General features: G+C 42.4%; 1 protein-coding gene across 1 annotated transcript; it reads right to left on the bottom strand.

Moving 5' to 3' along the window:
• Positions 1-4955: 4955 nt before the first annotated feature.
• LOC121854368 (probable glutamate receptor) lies at positions 4956-17722 on the bottom strand. The gene is made up of 11 exons (XM_042348997.1): positions 17687-17722; positions 17208-17265; positions 16661-16764; positions 15792-15882; positions 15504-15662; positions 14099-14249; positions 10485-10702; positions 10188-10339; positions 6494-6604; positions 6126-6286; positions 4956-5459 (listed from the first exon to the last, which is right to left on the bottom strand). The coding sequence occupies exons 2-11, from the start codon at positions 17250-17252 to the stop codon at positions 5395-5397; spliced, it is 1257 nt and encodes a 418-aa protein (XP_042204931.1). The 5' UTR covers positions 17253-17265; positions 17687-17722; the 3' UTR covers positions 4956-5394.
• Positions 17723-19254: the final 1532 nt, after the last annotated feature.

Raw genomic sequence — 19254 nt, 5'->3', positions numbered from 1 at the left:
GTATACCTATGGTCGAGTTTGTACTCATCACACATACTTATCGACTGTAATTAGTAACCTCTCTTATAGACTGTAATTAGTAACCTCTCTTATAGACTGTAATTAGTAACCTCTCTTATAGACTGTAATTAGTAACTAACCTCTTATAGACTGTAATTAGTAACCTCTCTTATAGACTGTAATTAGTAACCTCTCTTATAGACTGTAATTAGTAACCTCTCTTATCGACTGTAATTAGTAACCTCTATAGACTGTAATTAGTAACCTCTCTTATAGACTGTAATTAGTAACCTCTCTTATCGACTGTAGTGACCTCTCTTATAGACTGTAATTAGTAACCTCTCTTATCGACTGTAATTAGTAACCTCTCTTATAGACTGTAATTAGTAACCTCTCTTATAGACTGTAATTAGTAACCTCTCTTATAGACTGTAATTAGTAACCTCTCTTATAGACTGTAATTAGTAACCTCTCTTATAGACTGTAATTAATTTATAGACTGTAATTAGCCTAGACTGCAATCTAACCTCTATCGACTGTAATTAGTAACCTCTCTTATAGACTGTGTAATTAGTAATTCTTATAGACTGTAATTAGTAACCTCTTACATTGCAATTAGTAACCTCTCTTCCTCTTATATGTAATTAGTAACCTCTCTTATAGACTGTAATTAGTAACCTCTCTTATCGACTGTAATTAGTAACCTCTCTTATCGACTGTAATTAGTAACCTCTCTTATAGACTGTAATTAGTAACCTCTCTTATCGACTGTAATTAGTAACCTCTCTTATAGACTGTAATTAGTAACCTCTCTTATAGACTGTAATTAGTAACCTCTCTTATAGACTATAATTAGTGACCTCTCTTATAGACTGTAATTAGTAACCTCTCTTATAGACTGTAATTAGTAACCTCTCTTATAGACTGTAATTAGTGACCTCTCTTATAGACTGTAATTAGTAACCTCTCTTATCGACTGTAATTAGTAACCTCTCTTATAGACTGTAATTAGTAACCTCTCTTATAGACTGTAATTAGTAACCTCTCTTATAGACTGTAATTAGTAACCTCTCTTATAGACTGTAATTAGTAACCTCTCTTATACTTAGTGTTTTATTCACACTCATTGCAGCGGCCGAGAGAAGACATGGCTCGCCTCCTTCCCTCAGGGTCAACACTACACCCTCACTGCCCAAAACAGACCATCAGCTACACATCCACTTTCATTTATGTTGAGAACTATAAGTGAGGAATGTGTACACCAATTTGGATGCAACTTTTATTTTGATATTCATCTTTGTCATTACTGCACTAGAAGTCAAATGGAAATAGAACACTCAGGTTAGGATATTTCATGTAAAAGACCCGGCAGTGAGACGCATCAATATAGCTGTAAATTGTTTTTTACTGAGGGAATGAATAAGTCATGCCACCAGTCACGCGTATTAAACTGTTGAAGGTATGGTAAGTGGTGAACAATTGTTTGTCGTATTTTCTTACCTTTATTTACGTATTGGCCACCAACTAGAGGTGGCCATGCCGAGGGGAGGTGGCCATGCCGAGGGGAGGTGGCCATGCCGAGGGGAGGTGGCCAGTTACCTGTGTAAAATTCCTTCATTGTTCCTGATTCCACAGCTTGAGCTGGTAGGCCGTTCCATGGACTACTAGCCTCTGTGTGAAGAAGTACAGTATTTCCTTATATTAATTCTGTATGATAATTTGGCGAACTTGTACAGTAGTTGTGTCCCTCGTGTTGGCGGGGCGTGACATCACAAATAAATGGCCTGGGTTCACGTTTTTCATCCCTTTCAGGATTTTGAATGTTTCAATAAATTTATTACATTTAAAATCTAAACATTTAGGTATCTACAGTCTAGCTTTTACTTGATGTTTACACGTCATTTCTACTTCAATCTTAACCAAAGTAAAACTAGACTTAATTTTACAAGGAATTTAAGAATTTCTCGAGATCCTTCCATACACACGAAGCTGTCAGCAGTCTATATATGAGTCATGACTAGGAGTTTAATATATCTCTAACTTTTGTTTTTTTGTACCGGAATGCAGGATCATTACACAAGGATGCATTTTCTCTTATCACCATACAATTGTAATGCTATAATACCCGCTGGAACCATCACATCTTAACATACAATCATTTCCTTCTTTTATGTAACCCTTACATTTGAAGGTTGCATAAAAGGCGCCATATTGTGTCAATTATATATTTACTGAGGTCTTAGGCCCAAATTAGAATAATAAAAAAAGGACAGATATGGTGACAGGAATACCGGTGCAGGAATTTAAGAGAGAGAGAGAGAGACTAATAATATAAAAGTATAGGGATTATTGCTCTGTTGTATAAGATATCCTTTCTATCACGTTTCCTTCACGCACCTCTACTTACACAACAACAAAATCAGTAACTTAATAGCGGACAAATAAGATAGATATTTATTTATTCAGTAAAATCATCATAAATGTTTACATTGCAGGTAGCCATCAACAACCCATCATAACCCATTTAAAAAGGATTCAAATATATACCATCCATCCACTCGTTCACACACACAGATGTTTCCTGGGATAACCAAGAAAAACCACAACGCCTAAGGTAACTGATATCTTGAGATACTCGTGTTGTGCTCTTCACTTTAAAAGCATTCATAAGTTATTCATAGACTCACCAAGCTGTAATAGTAGAGGTGAAATATGAAATGTGGGTTAATATTGACGACTGACCAGCGGACGAGTTATTTGTTTTGCTGTTTGTTTTTTCTTACTCTATTTTCATCAGTGAGTTCTGATATGATAATCAAGTAATGATTATTAATCATTACTTATGCAAATGCTTCGTTTAGTAGTGAATTAGGCGCCTAGGCGCTCACTACTTTGTCTTCTCGGTGGTAATGCGGTGGTGACGTCTCATCCCAGGATGTGAACAGCCAATCATATTGACGAAATTCAAAACACCTAATGTCACTCGTTTAGTTGGGGTCGCTGCTCTCATGTCCACAGAAAACGTAAAATTACACCATAGTATCATTGTAAGTTCTTTCTGTTTAATACACGGGGGAGGTATAGGTTGGTGAGGTCTTCTAACAACTCTTCTGCTGCTTGTTTTTCATATTAACTAAGGTTATGTTAGGTTTAACTCAGAAATAACCACTTTTCAGCACATTTACACAAACTACGACAGTGTCCACTACAAAACACAGTGAAAATGCAGCGTTTTTATAATCGTTTTCTCTGAAAAATCGGCCGCGGGTCAGTCCTCAATAATTACCGAAATCTCTCTCACTCTAACAGTCAAGAACAATGACAAAGTAATAATAAACTGGCGAGCAAAAGAGTAGAAGAAAGGCAGAATAAGTGGCTAATAGGATAACGAATATACATAGACCTGGATAGCTGGATAACCTTAGCGGTAGTGATAGCGTGTAAGACAAGGAGCTAAGCCGACATGAGAGTGCTGGAACTATCTATAAATCATCAAGAACTTGCGTGACCATTACTTACCTTTCCATCCCTCACTCACTCCCTCCCTATCCCTCCTTCCTACCCTCCCTCCCCAAGTGACCCACCTGCTTAGTTTTTTGTGTCTCTTAACTTCATGACCTTTCACGGAGTTGACCTTCCGTCTTCACCTTGCATGACTCAATGACGAACACACGATCACACATGCCTCCGTTTTTTCGTAAATTACTGGGGAGACTCTTTGGTACTTTAGTTTTAAGGGGGTTCAGGGAGTTGGGTTCAAGGATTTGGGTTCAAGGAGTTGGGTTCAAGGAGTTGGGTTCAAGGAGTTGGGTTCAAGGATTTGGGTTCAAGGAGTTGGGTTCAAGGAGTTGGGTTCAAGGAGTTGGGTTCAAGGAGTTGGGTTCAGGGAGTTGGGTTCAAGGAGTTCGGTTCAGGGAATTGGGTTCAGGGAGTTAGGTTCAAGGAGTTGGGTTCAGGGAATTGGGTTCAGGGAGTTGGGTAATGCTGCGTGGGTTAGCCTTTACGGCCCTGGTATAATGCCTGGGTTACTGTGGTATGTTATAGACAGGGTATACTCGCCCACAGTACCTCCAACACCCACACTCAGCCCACAGTACCTCCAACACCCACACTCAGCCCACAGTACCTCCAACACCCACACTCAGCCCACAGTACCCTCCCAACACCCACACTTCAACCCACAGTACCTCTAACACCCACACTCAGCCACAGGCCTCCAACACCCACACCTCCACAGTACCTCCAACACCCACTCAGCCCACAGTACCTCAACACCCCTCACAGTACCTCCAACACCCACACTCAGCCCACAGTACCTCCAACACCCACACTCAACCCACGCCACCCACTCAGCCCACAACACACCCACACTCAGCCCACAGTACCTACCTCCAAGCCTCTAACACCCACACTCAGCCCACAGTACCTCCAACACCACACTCAGCCCACAGTACCTCTAACACCCACCTCAGCCCACAGTACAGTCACCCACCCTAACACCCCTCAGCCCACAGTACCTCTAACACCCACACTCAGCCCACAGTACCTCCAACACCCACACTCAACCCACAGTACCTCTAACACCCACACTCAGCCCACAGTACCTCCAACACCCACCTCACCCACAGTACTCCAACACCCACACTCAGCCCACAGTACCTCTAACACCACACACTCAGCCCACAGTACCTCCAACACCCCACACTCAGCCCACAGTACCTCTAACACCCACACTCAGCCTACAGATGTCAGGAGAACTTGACTTACAAAGATAGTCACCAAAATCTCTCTCTCTCTCTCTCTCTCTCTCTCTCTCTCTCCCTCTCTCTCTCTCTCTCTCTCTCCCTCTCTCTCTCTCTCTCTCTCTCTCTCTCTCTCTCTCTCTCTCTCTCTCTCTCTCTCTCTGTTTGTCTTGTTACAGAACTCTTTGTGTATTTGATAGTGAAAAACATTAGTGATAATTTGCATTTATTGCGGTTTATTAAGGTACAGTGATATACGACGTTGATGAGAGAGATAAATGGAGATAAAAAGATCCATAGATAAATAGATAAAAAGACAGAGAGAGAGAGAGAGAGAGAGAGAGAGAGAGAACGGAAGAGAAAAAAGTTAAGAGATCTATAGACAGAAAACTGATGAGGGAGACAGAGAGAGAGAGAGATTAGAAAAAGTAAATGACAGAAGAAGACGTATAGAGGCAAACAGAGAACCCAAGTACTATAAATAAGTGCAGAGAGACACCAAGAGAAACACAACCGAACTCAAAGCAAGACTAAAATAGAGAGAGACAGAAGCACAAACAATGAAACGAAGACAATTATAAAGTTATTTAGAGAAAGGGAGAGAAAGAACCAATTCCGTGGTGATCATCAAATCGTTTCATCCAACAGGTCTTCAGTCTTGCCAGAATCTGAACCCCAATGTCTCTCCCAGGAAGCAGACAAGAGCGGACATCACCCCTGCAAAACAATAATTAAGTCAAGTCAAGTGTACGAGCTTGTTTATATAGGGGTCGGACTAAGAGGTAAGGAGATGCGTTTATTTAATATACGGAACAGCTGTTGTAGGTGTCATCTATTTGTCCCCATTACCATACTGTTGATGTGTTTGTGTATATTGTGATCTGACGTAAGAAATAGGGTTCGAAATATGGGTGTACTGCACTCTGAATCACGAATCAAATGTGATGATTTGCCTGTATTGTTAATGTGAATCTTTCGTTATTATTTGTATTTTACCCTTCTTAAGTTTTATATGTGAACTTTAAAGTCTTTCAATAAGTTAAAGAAGTTATTTATAAATCTTAAAGTTATTTAACATTTTTTTTAACTTACTGAATGCAAAAATATATCTCTGGTTTTGAGGCATGTTGTTGTGGACGATTGCAAACACTTGGACAAAGATTGCAAGTGAAAAATATAACACAAGAAAATTATTGGAACAACACACACACACACACACACACACACACACACACACACACACACACACACCCACACACACACACACACACACACGTGCAAATAAATATAAACAGACATACTATCATCCCTTCTCTCCCTTCCCTACTCTTCCTCTTCTCCTATCTACCCTCCTCCCCCTCTTCTTCCTGGCCCATGACCTACCAACAGCCAGCAGGAGGAAGGGCCCGGAGAGATCGTGTAGTGTGAGAGGGTAGAGACCAGGGGGCCGGTCCTTGGAGGGGTGACGAAGGCACTGGGTCGCGTTGTTGATGTGCTCTGACCTCCACTTACCCAGGATCCCAGACTCCTGTAGTTGGATCAAGCTGAGGGGAAGACGGGAGGTCACGAGAGGTCAAAGTCTAGCTGAAGAAACGTTAATGTAGGTTTCGTTCTTCGACCCGTAAATAACAGTGAATAATACTAATAATAATGAACTCGTGAGCAACTTAATAATTAGAATCTCCCCATGACTAATCGTAAATAATAACCAACACATGTATAACAGTGAATAATACTCATCATCAACTCACATCTTGTTGGCCCTGGGTAAGTGAGGTGAGTTCTTCTGAAAGGCGACAGAGACGGGGAAGTTTGAGTGTACCGTCTCCTTGGCCATATATAGGTGACACTTCCCGTTCATACTGTTAACAGGAGATGCAACAGAGAGGTTAACAGTATAGTACAGTACATACATACATACATACATACATACATACATACATATGAGTTTCTTAATCAGTATGGTAAAAAAAAACATTATTTGAACTCCACTTGTAGGGTTCGAAACAAGGCTTGCCAAGTCAGACAATATTACCACCAGTCCGTTACAGTCGGAGTGGTGGCGTAGTGATTATTTCTAGAGTATTAATGGTACTCTATCAGTCCTATGTTCGAACCCCTTGTGATTTTAAGTTAGGTTAGGGTAGTTTAGGTTAGGTTAGGGTAGGTTACGTTAAATTAAGGTAAATTACGTTAAGTTAGGGTAGGTTACGTTAAATTAAGGTAAATTACGTTAATTTAGGGTAGGTTACGTTAAATTAAGGTAAATTACGTTAAGTTAGGGTAGGTTAAGTTGGGTTAAGTACCAGTAATATACCCACACCACTAACTTGTTATAAAACCCCCAAACTGATTCACTAATATCTCTTCTATTTCAACCTGTGTGTGATATGTGACGTTAGGGCCACATAATTCACACGTAATGTACAACTGACACAGAGAATTGACAAAAGAAGAAAAAGAAAATCAATTTAACCCGTAAAATAGAAAGAATGGAGTCAGTCTATAACCATAACGCCCAGATTAAAGACATGAGAGAATGAATAACTTACTAGGCTGTCCAAACTCACAGGCGTGTAAACAGACAAAGGAAGGTACAGTGCAGTATCTCAAGAAGCCAGGCCCATATAAGAATGAATAACAAATGCGACTGACGGAATGAATGTGAAAGAAACTCGATTAATAATTAACTTGAATGAACAAAGTGAATGTATGTGTAAAAGTAATATTTAATATATTAATTTATATGCAATGTGTGTATGTCTGTTTTATCTATGTATATTGTGTACCTGCAGTGTCTATATACATGCTAAATCAATGTAAATTTGTATGATGATTTTACTTAATATCTATATGTCTATGCAGCCAAGCAAGAGGTTCAGGAGAATGCCAGTGAGCCGTTCGTGTATGTGTGAATTCATTAACAAGCTCCGAGGACTGGACTCACAGGTGTTCGTACGATAATAATAATTATTCCTCTTGGGTCGAAGATTTGAGATTGCTGTACACCTACCTGGTTTGACTTAAAGTAAAATACACAAAAACATAGATGTAAAAAACAGCATCAAATCTGTATTGATAATCTACCTTAATGAAATATGTTTATCGCTGTAGCCGTGGCTGTTGTATCTTAATAAATTGCTCTGGTTCTACTGCAGTATGCGAATAAATCACCACATAAGTATTATTGTATCTGAATAAATCATTACGGTATTATTTACAGTATTGTTTCTCACTGACTTCTTGTAAATGAAACTTAAGACTCTTGATATATATATATAATGTACAGCGACTAGCACTTAAGCTTGAAAGGGATTTATTTACTACGCTGTGTAGCTGAACAAGACGTCTGGCGGCCATACATCACGCCTGTACAGTATTGACGGACTAAGAGGTTACCCCCAAAATACTCTTGTAGTGGAATTCTCCCCTGAAACGCTGTTTGTCGCTGCCTAGCCGACCCCACCAATTCCCCAGTGTATGCCTCGTGGTCTAGGTCAACCAGCGCCGCCATACACCACGGAGCGGGGGTCAACTGCTAAGCCACGCCTACCCCCGCTATTTAAGACCTGACCTCGTGGTGATCTGCCTCTCTTTCTACCTACACCAACCAGCCAGCAACACCTCCGCCTGCCTGGCGGCCCTCGCTCCTCCGCCTGCCTGGCGGTCCTCTCTCCCGCTGGCGAGCATGGCGACCCACAAGCTGTCCTTCTCTGAGCGTCCTCACCAACCAGCTCTCTCTACATCACGCTTGTAACCATGCTGCCTTCCCAGCACCAAGCTGCATTGTACATCCAATACAACATGTATATAGAGAGCACATTGTGAGTTTCCTTTCTCCATCCCATCCTGAGTGTGAACCAAACATCTCATACCCCACACTCTCCTTATACCGGACGTGATGGAGACAAGCCTTTTTTCCTAAGTTTAGGCTAGTGAAAGTTTAAGTACCTTGTATTATCAATATATGTTTGTGATCTACTCGACATTATCAATGGGTATAATTATATAGACGAAGAAAATAATCGCCTAAATACGGTGTTTTGCTTCGTACTTTGGTGTTAGATTAGTTTATGCTGGTTTGCGTTTATGATTGAATGGTTTTTACTTATATTCAATAAAATAAAGTACCATTGTAACCCCGCTTCCCTGTTACGCTTTCGTCGTCAACTGATGGGGTGACGCAAAGTCTAATTAATCCAAGTCAACCCACTTCGAGTCGAAAATTCGTCCTTCGCCACGCATGACGTCATACGTTCGGCGGCCCGTGGCTGCGTGGCACTGGGACTTTAGTTAGCAGCTGGCCGTCGTGGTGTGAAGCTATGTGACATTTCTTGATAACTGCGCCGTATCTGGATACATATCAAATTACAGACTACTTGATAAAAGTTTGATATCAATTTCCAAAGGCTGAAAACCAGAGAAAAAACGTGGATTTTAATGTTCATGCAATAAAATTACTTCAATCCTGCTAATGCAAGGATATGTAACCATCATTTTAAATTGAGAGCCGTTGGCAGGCTTAAATTCAAATTCCCTTAAGTCTAACGTTCAGCCTGGAACCGGATGTGAAGAGACAAGTACATATTTGTTGCTTGAAATTGTTGTAAAGCTAACTTGGTCCGTAAGCTACGTTCCTCTTCTATAACTACAAATAGCTGATTGGTTCATAGAAAATGTTCTTTTAGCTGTCCATTTATTCAAAATAATGTGTTCACAATTGGTAAGCAGACTTGTTATTCTCTAAAATAATGTTAAATATCTGGATTATCGAAATTCAAATGATTTAAAGGCGTTTTTGTGTAGTAAAAAGTAATTACTATTGACCTCAGAATATCTCCTAATATCAAGTGCACATGGCTTCAAAATGCCCATAACATTGGTCAGATTTCAATAAAAATTCTGGGGGCTTCCAGCGCCCCCCCCCCCCCTAAAAAAAACTGGGTGGGCTCGCTGTGTTCGCCATGTTCCCCCACCCACAAATTCTTGAACATTCCTTTTGATATTCCTGGATCCGCCCCTGGAATGAGAAAAGCACGAAATATGACAAGAATATCTTCTAATACAGTGGGGTGGTCTAACCCCTGATAATATACCAGTCCTCCCTGACTACTGTTTTCTTCCACTCTCTGACCTATGACGTCACATAATTAGCTCCGCCTCCTGCACGTGGGTTGACTTGGTTTTATTAGACTTTGAGGTGACATTAATGTAAACAAACTGACAACCTACCTCATTTTTAAATGATAATACAAAATCTGAGAGATGTCACCAGGTGAGACTTTTCTTAATATATAAGATGTATGTTTGTCAAATAATGAATAAGATATTTATTATTGGAATCGAAATATGGTGTTGTATACTTCGACGAAAATATGATTCCCTTATCAACTTTCTCGTGTACACCTCGACCTCGCTGTGGCTACCCCCCCCCCCCGCCCTCACCTGAAATCCAAGGACATAATCTTCAGGATGGTGGTGACGTCACAGAAGCGGGCTAGGTCACCGTAGATGACCTGTGACCTGGACCTGTAACACCCGGTAGGCACTAGCGCTGTCCTTTCAAACACTTGGCGCCGAACATCGTCCTCTGAGTCCTGCAGTCAGAGGTATTTATCTTAGTTACACATGAGTAATTAAGTAGATAAGTCGGGTTAATATAGAGGTTTTTAAGTGGGTTAGGTTATCTTGATCTCTCAGTATATTCGTGGATTATACCTGTAGTAGACACGATCACCTCACCCTAAAATACTGATACCACATATATCCCGGTGCTAGACCCCAGCGGATAGTGTCCTGGGCCACAAGGTCAGCCACGGAGTCGATAGGCACGTTGACTCTGGGCACGGTGAGGAGGGAGGTCAAGGTGCTGCCGTAGGAGGTGAAGAACACGAGGGACGCCATGAACCAAGTGGCCACGACCCCACGACTCCCGTTACCAGCTGGCACCCACGACGAGCCTAGCAAGAGAGAGGTTAGGCGTGTGTGTGTGTGTGTGTGTGTGCGTTGTGAAGGGGCAATGTGGATATGGTTACTATACATGCTTTGAAAAAAGTTGAATTGACTTTCTGTTGTCTACCTGTACTGTCTATGTGCATTGTTTGTATACCTGCCTTGTCTATTTACATGCTAAATCAATGTAAACTTGTATCACTATTGTATTAATTAATTATCTATCTATCTATCTATCTATCTATCTATCTGCATGTGTTTAATGTATATATGTGTATACATTTTAGGAGGAACACACACACACACACACACTTGGCAAATTGTACCTGAAACGTGTCACATTGAAGGATATCAACTCTTTCATCACCTTCGTCCACAAAGACGCGGAGGGGGCGTTGCCCTCTTCTGTCAAGATGACCTACGGCCGTCACGCCTGGATGTTCAAGTCCCAGCAGATGTGGAAGCATTATGGGTACGTGTCGTGCTGCGGGCACACCCACGCAACACTGCTTCCATTATAATCTGCGTGGTATACCATCCGCCTCGATCACCCACCAGAGACACTCTTATCAATCATCTCATTACCACCTCAGACCACCTCAGAGTTAGGTACCCATGTGCCAAGTTAGTATTATGTGGGGATTTAAATGAAATTGACACCACTGATATCCAGGACCAGCTATCACTATCACAAGTTGTGACCTTCCCCACACACGGTCAAAACACCCTTGACCTTATCTTAACTGACTTAGCGGACCAGTACCAACCACCTCAACCACTGCCTCCTATCGGGTGTAGCACACACTTATCAGTGCTCTGGTCCCCTGCTGCCACTCCCACTCAAGTACAGAGACCCTACATCAAGACCTACAGGCCGATTACTGACTCTGCAGTACGCCTCTTTGGACAGTGGATAGTTCACTATCCCTGGACTGAAGTACTCAGCGTGGATGACGTGGAAACCAAATGGATAAATTATACCAACACCACCACCGAAGCTCACCACCACTTCTTCCCCGAGAAGTCCGTCAGATCTCACCCAGCTGACTTGCCCTGGATCACACCTCGGATCAAAAGACTTATGCAACAGAGAGACAGAGCATTTCATCTCAATGACCACATCCGCTACAGGTCACTTCGCAACAGAGTCATCCGCGAAATACGCACTGCAAAGAAGTCCCACTACCCAACCAAATTACAACACCTGAAGCAGACCAACATCAGTCAATGGTATGGTAAGCTTAAAGAACTCTGTGGACTAAACAATATGACACACCCCCTCCCCTTCCTTAGCCATCTCACTAATGTTGACGCAGCTGAGCAAACAAATAACCATTTCGCTACTATATGCCAGACGCTCCCACGGCTTGACACAACCACTCTCCCTGCTTACCTACCAGCCCCCCTTCCCACTGACTTAGTAGAGGAATTTGACGTAGCAAAACGCCTGGACAAACTAAAATTAAAACGCTCTACCACCCCCATTGACTTACCAATGAAACTATTCAAGGAGTTCTCCCCGGAGCTTGCTAAACCCCTCTGCTCCATCATCAATGCTTCTCTCAGTCAAGCCAGATGCCCAGCTGACTGGAAGACCTCTTATGTATCACCAGTGCCCAAGTCAACCAGCCCACAATCCTTAAATCAGCTACGACCTATTGCAATCACCCCAATACCCAGCCTAATCTGTGAAAGTTTTGTGTTTGACTGGGCTTATGCTGATATTGCAGGAGTCGTAGACCCTCAGCAATTTGGCAACATGAAAACTTCCTCCACCACTCACTGTCTTGTCAGCTTTCTCGATTACATATACCGCCATCTCGAGAAACGAAAAACGTCTGTAGCTGTCGCCTTCATTGATTTCACTAAAGCGTTCGACCTAGTCGACCACAATATAATCATAAACAAAGCTATTGACCTCGGGCTTCGGAGAAGTCTCATACCATGGCTTACAGACTTCCTCAGTGACCGACGCCAAGCTGTACGCTTCCGAGGGGCTGTCTCCACCTTTCAGTCACTCACCTGTGGCGTCCCCCAAGGCACCAAGATGGGACCACTCTGCTTCCTTATGCTCATCAATGATGCCCTAAGAGAAACCCCTGCTCGCTGGAAATATGTCGACGACTCCACCATTGGGATCAGCGTCAACAATTCCGCTCCCAACTATACCGCCCTTCAGGATTTATTGAACAGTCTCCAAAACTGGGCCACCAACAACCATGTCACCATCAACCATACCAAGACAATGGTTATGCACATCAACCTCTCCTCCGACATTGTCCCACCTCCTTCCATTACCCTAGGTCCGAACACACTCCAGGTTGTAGATTCCACGAAGCTCCTCGGCGTCACCATAGACAACAAACTAAATTGGAAACCACACGTCAGTGAAGTTGTCAAATCCTCCAGTTTCCGTCTCCACCTCCTCCGCCGACTCAAGTCCCTCGGAGTTCTGCATCCGAGCTCCTCAGTGTTTACACACATTCATACTTCCCAAGCTCACCTATGCCTCCCCCACCTGGTCTTCCTCCCTAAATGCCACACAACGTAAACACCTAGAAAAAGTGCAAAAGAAGGCATGCAAGATTATTCTCTCCCCTTCCTACTCCACATATCAAGAAGCGCTCAACACACTGACCCTTTCGACTCTCACTGACCATCACCACGGCCTCATCTGCAAATTTGGTAAGAAGCTTCTACACCATCCCCGACACCGGCCCCTACTACCACCTGAGATCCCCTGTCCGAGAATTGCTGTTCGACACCACAACCGCATCCAGCCCATACGTGCACGAACTGATCGCTATAAGAACAGCCCAGTCCCAACCATTGTAAAAATTATCAATAACATGTAATAAATCAGTGTATTCACTCCCAGTAAACACTGCTCCCTACACTGTCACTATGTTGAAATGAACTGTATTTTGAGCTGATCCCCATCTAAGTTACTATATGTCTTATTTGTGTCACTTATGTCACTTGTATATTATTTGTAATTCGTAACCCATTCCCCAAATATGTAACTGTATATTTTCAGCCTTCTGGCTGCCAAGCTCTTTCAATAAACCGTTAATTATTATTATATATATATATTACACGCACATACACACACACACACATACACACACACACACACACACACACACGCACATACACACACACACACACACACACACACACACACACACACACACACACACACACACACACACACACACACACAATCACACGTATACAAAGTTAATCTCCTATACACTTCTAAAATCTCGTAAAAAAAAAGTCAACATATTTCTAAATTTACCAGAAAATATTCCACTAAAAATATATATCATCTCTTTCCTCTATTTTCCTTAACTTACCACATAAATAATTAGGGGCAAAAGGTCACCCGAAATATACTTTACTTTCTTGGGTGATGGATTTGAAGACACAGATAGCAGCCTTAGACACTTTGTTCCGGGTGAATGTGGAGGGGAAGATCTTGCCTTCCACCCACAGTGCCCATACCAGTACCAAACCCACGCTCATGGCACTCAATAGTAGTAGAACCCACACCTGTTGGGATGAGTGTGGGTATATGGGTGAGTTAAGGTGTTGGAGTGAGAATGAGTTGAGATGGTTAGGGTGTAAATCTCTCTCTCTCTCTCTCTCTCTCTCTCTCTCTCTCTCTCTCTCTCCACTGCACACGACACTATACTGTACATATAGATGGTGTCATTATTGTCTTGCTGTCACTGTAAGATAAAATACGTCAGAAACTCGTTGCAGAGGATAGTCTTTAATAGTTAAGAAATGTCATCTGTCTGTCTGTCTGTCTTTCTTTCTCCTGTCTCTGTCTGTTTGTCTGTCTATCTTTCTCTTCTTCTCTCTCTGTCCGTCTGTCTGTCCGTCTTTCTCTTCTTCTCTGTCTGTCTGTCCGTCTTTCTCTTGTCTGTCTGTCTGTCTGTCCGTCTTTCTCTTGTCTGTCTGTCTGCCTTTCTCTTGTCTGTCTGTCTATCTTTCTCTTCTTCTCTGTCTTTCCGTCATTCTCTTGTCTGTCTGTCTGCCTTTCTCTTGGCTGTTTGTCTATCTTTCTCTTCTTCTCTGTCTGTCTGTCTGTCTATCTTTCTCTCCTTCTCTGTCTGTCTTCTGTCTTTCTCTTCTTCTCTTTCTGTCTGTCTGTCTATCTTTCTCTCCTTCTCTGTCTGTCTGTCTGTCTTTCTCTTCTTCTCTGTCTGTCTGTCTGTCTGTCTGTCTTTCTTTTCTTCTCTGTCTGTCTGTCTGTCTGTCTGTCTGATTATTTAATAGGTCACCTGTATCTTGTGTTAATTAGATCTATTCTGTCAGGTATTTTCAAGTATTCATTTAATTTATAGTGAGGAGACTGTGTGAGGACTTTAAGGTGTGTGTGGGAGGGAGGGGAGAAGAAAGAAAGAAAAAAGGGCGTATCCAGAAGGGTCCTGGGGGTCCGGACCCCCCTTTTCACCAGAAAATTCCAGTTCTTTTTCTTTAATGCAGTATTGTACTCAGGCATTTTTGTAAAGTAAAAAGCATTTACTATTGACTTCAGAATATCTCCTAATATCAAGTGTGCATGGCTTCAAAATGGCCTCAAAATGCCCATGATATTGGTCAGATTTAAAAAATATATACTGTATTCTGGGGAGTTTACAGCCCCCCCCCCTCCTCCTAAAAGAAGAAGCTGGGTGGGCTCGCTGTGCTCGCCATGTTCCCCACCCATAACTCCTTGGACCCCCCCTTTTGATATTCCTTGATCCGCCCCTGAGACAGAAAGAAAGACCCTGACAGTCCCGCTACACAAACACTCACGGTCAGAGAAAACGGCTTGAGGAACCCCATGATATCACTCTCTAGGGCCGGCCGCTGGTACACGATGGCGCTGTTCTCGATATACAACGGCAGGGAGAAGTCACACAGCTCCTCCCTCTCACTCGTCACGATGAAGGGGCCCAGGGCGATCTCCACCTCCTGTAAGGGAAAGGAAGAGGTCAGATGGGGTCAAGGAAGGATAGGGATGTTTTGGAAGGTTAGGTTAGGTTATGGTGGAAAGAAAGAGGTACTTATCTCTCTCTCTCTCTCTCTCTCTCTCTCTCTCACCTTTCTCTGGATAAGACCCATCAGGCCAGACCAGTAGCCGGATGTGTTTAGGTTCCCCCACTTGCCATCCGGCGCCAGCACTAACTGGTAACTGTAAAGGGGAGGAGGGGAGGTGAAGAGAACAGTGGGAGAAATAAAAGCGTAATAATAATGACAACAAAAGCAGAAGCAGTAGCAACAAAAACAATGACTGTAATGATGATGATGATGATGATGATGATAATGACAACTATAACCTTAATTAAAACACATGCATTCATAAATACACACCTCCTACATACATACATACATACATACATACATACATACACTGGACAAATACAATAATAACTATAATAGAAACATCAAGAGTATCTATGTGTAACCAATAACTTAGACTCTATGTTAATTAACCCACTATGTTTAATTGTTTTCAGTCATTTGTGTACCAGAACAAAAATGCAGTCATGTGTGTTTCAGGTTATCTTAGGTCACTTCAGGTCATTTCAGGAGGTTGAAAGATACTATGATATTGTTTTCAGAGCCCACGTATATGTGTGTGTCTGTGTGTATGTGTGTCTGTCTGTCTGCCTGTCCGCCTGTCTAAGTATGCTTTTATTCACATCATCCACCATTCCACCTGCCTTTGTCTATCTTCACTATCCATCCACATACACACACTCACGGTCTATCACTATCCACACACTCACTCAAGGTCTCTCACTATCCACACACTCACTCAAGGTCTCTCACTATCCACACACTCAAGGTCTCTCATTATCCACACACTCATCTAAGATCTCTCACTATCCACACACTCACCCATGGTCCGGAATGATCCCCCACTATCCACACACTCACCCATGGTCCCCCACTATCCACACACTCACTCAAGGTTCATGGCCTGCGTGAACATCTCCAAGATCCGTCTCATGGTCCCTTCCACGACGATGGCACCGTCCTCCCTGCGTGACACGATGGCCCATGGTCCCCACTGACAGGGCGAGTGTGGATGGGTGGGTTAGAGTGGGTTGCAGGTAGGATAGAGGGTGAGTGTGGGTTCGTAGAGGAGTATGGAAACAGGTGGCAGGATAAATAGTAATAGTATTAGTAGTAGTAGTAATAATAATCGTAATAGTATCATTAAAAAGCAGTAATTACTTCATACAGTATATCACAAAGCAAATAATACGTAACTAATTACAAAAAAACACCAAATATACAAAACATTTACTGAAGTAGACAAAACACACACACACACACACACACACACACACACACACACACACACACACACACACATATTCACAAGCAAACTTAAAAAAAACACAGACTATATAACGAAACACTACGTCATCAATACACAACATCTATAATAAAGGCAACATTAACATCAGTAGTTTACGTTAAGTTCTACGTAACACAATCAATACTCACCGTACCCACAGCAATCTTGAGTGGTTGTGGAGATGCTGCTGTCATATTCGGGTCTAATCTACAGAGAATTGAACGCGTTTTACTTGTCTACAGGTATTATATAAATGATGCATCTTGTTACTCTCCTAAAGGGAGGGGGAGGGGTCTATTGGTGTCTTTAATAGCCTAGAACCTAACCTAATCTAACCTAACCGACCCTGAAGCTAACCTTACCTAGCTTTATTAAAGTTATTTAAATGATGTGTCTATATCCTATGACTTTTTTCCTATTCAAAATTATGATTTTTTTTGCTCACACACACACACACACACACACACACACACACACACTGCTCATGTTATAATATATCACTACGCTTCAACCACTAAGATCTAAGCACGTCTACTAGAATAATTAATGAATTACCCACCAACAATTAAATATTTAAACAAAAATTGCACACTTCCCTCATACTTCACACTGCAAAAAAAAATCTCACAAACTAGAATCATGCAAGATGCTGCACAGTCGAATCCAGATTAGTAACTACACAAGCCTACTCCTCCTAGCCTTATTTATAACCTCACGCTGACTCAACACAACAGATCCATCTACAACACAAACTTAATGATTGACATATTTCTTATTAGTTATCACTCAATTATTATTATTACGAGTTTTGGTAAGGTTTTTGTAACCGTATGAATATGAAAACACATGTACAGTACACCCAATATGTATTCATGAGGGAATGTATTATGAACCTTCTGTATGATAAGTTCACTTGTTTGTCATGGCACTTTGCATGGTTAAATATCAACATAGTTCTCACGAAACATATGCTATAAATTCTGACAATTAATTTAACATAGGGGCAACTGAAGAGAAATTGCAAGCTTAGTGTTAACTTTATGATTTACTGAAAATGACATATATACATACATACATACATACATACATGCTATCCCAAATAGGGATAACTTTTTTTTATTGCACCCCTTCTTGTTCCCGAGACATGCTAGGGACTGTCAGTTAAATGGAAATGTCCAGAGGCGCCACCAGACTGGTGTCTGCTCTTCTGCACCTCAGCTATCTAGAGAGATTAGAGCGCCTGCAACTTCCTAGCTCATACTACAAATGGGCAAGGGGGGACCTAATTGAGGTGTATAAACATCTAAAAGGGCACTACTCAGTCAAGTGTTCTTACCCGGAGCTGGTGGAAGCTCGCCCCACAAGGGGTCACAGCTCAAGGTTGAAGAAGCCTTAGGTCCAGAAAACTTTGAGGGCAAACTTTTTCGGAGTGAGAGTTGTGAACTCTTGGAACAATCTACCAGAGAGTGTTGTGACAGCACCGAGTGTGAGCTCTTTCAAGATCAGACATGACCAGCACTGGAGCAGGTTCAGGTACATTCAGGAGCCGGTGCATGCCCAATACTTGCCAACAGTGCGTAAGAGAGACGTTGTAGTGGATTTCTCCCCTACAAACGCTGTTTGTCGCTGAGTTGCCGACCCCGTGAATTCCCCAGTGTCGGCCTCGTGGTCTGGGTCAACCAGCGCCGCCATACATCACGGAGGTCAACTACTAAGCCACGCCTACCCCCCGCTATTTAAGACCTGACCTCGTGGTGACCTCTCTTTTTCTACCTACACCAACCAGCCAGCAATACCTCCTCCTCCTCCGCCTGCATGGCGGCCCTCGCTCCCGCCGGCGAGCATGGCGACCCACAAGCTGTCCTCCTCTGAGCACCCTCACCAACCAGCTCTCTCTACATCACGCTTGTAACCATGCTGCCTTCCCAGCACCAAGCTGCATTGTACATCCAATACAACATGTATACAGAGAGCACATTGTGAGTTTCCTTTCTCCAACCATCCTAAGTGTGAACCCAAACATCCCATACTCCACAACGTAACCGATTGCCCAAGCGACTAACGAGCCGATCAGTGGTGAAGAGAATAAAAGTAAAAGTAAAGGATGTCTATGAAACTTCATTATTTTATACTCTATGTATAATAAGTAGGAGTTACCGGGACATCACGAGTTGCATGTCGCATTTTGGAAGTCGT

The sequence above is a fragment of the Homarus americanus genome, unplaced genomic scaffold, assembly GCF_018991925.1.
Source record: "Homarus americanus isolate GMGI-L3 unplaced genomic scaffold, GMGI_Hamer_2.0 scaffold50564, whole genome shotgun sequence".
NCBI lineage: Eukaryota > Metazoa > Arthropoda > Malacostraca > Decapoda > Nephropidae > Homarus > Homarus americanus.
The sequence above is the reverse complement of the archived record's forward strand: the minus strand, read 5'-3'. Positions and strand labels throughout refer to the sequence as shown.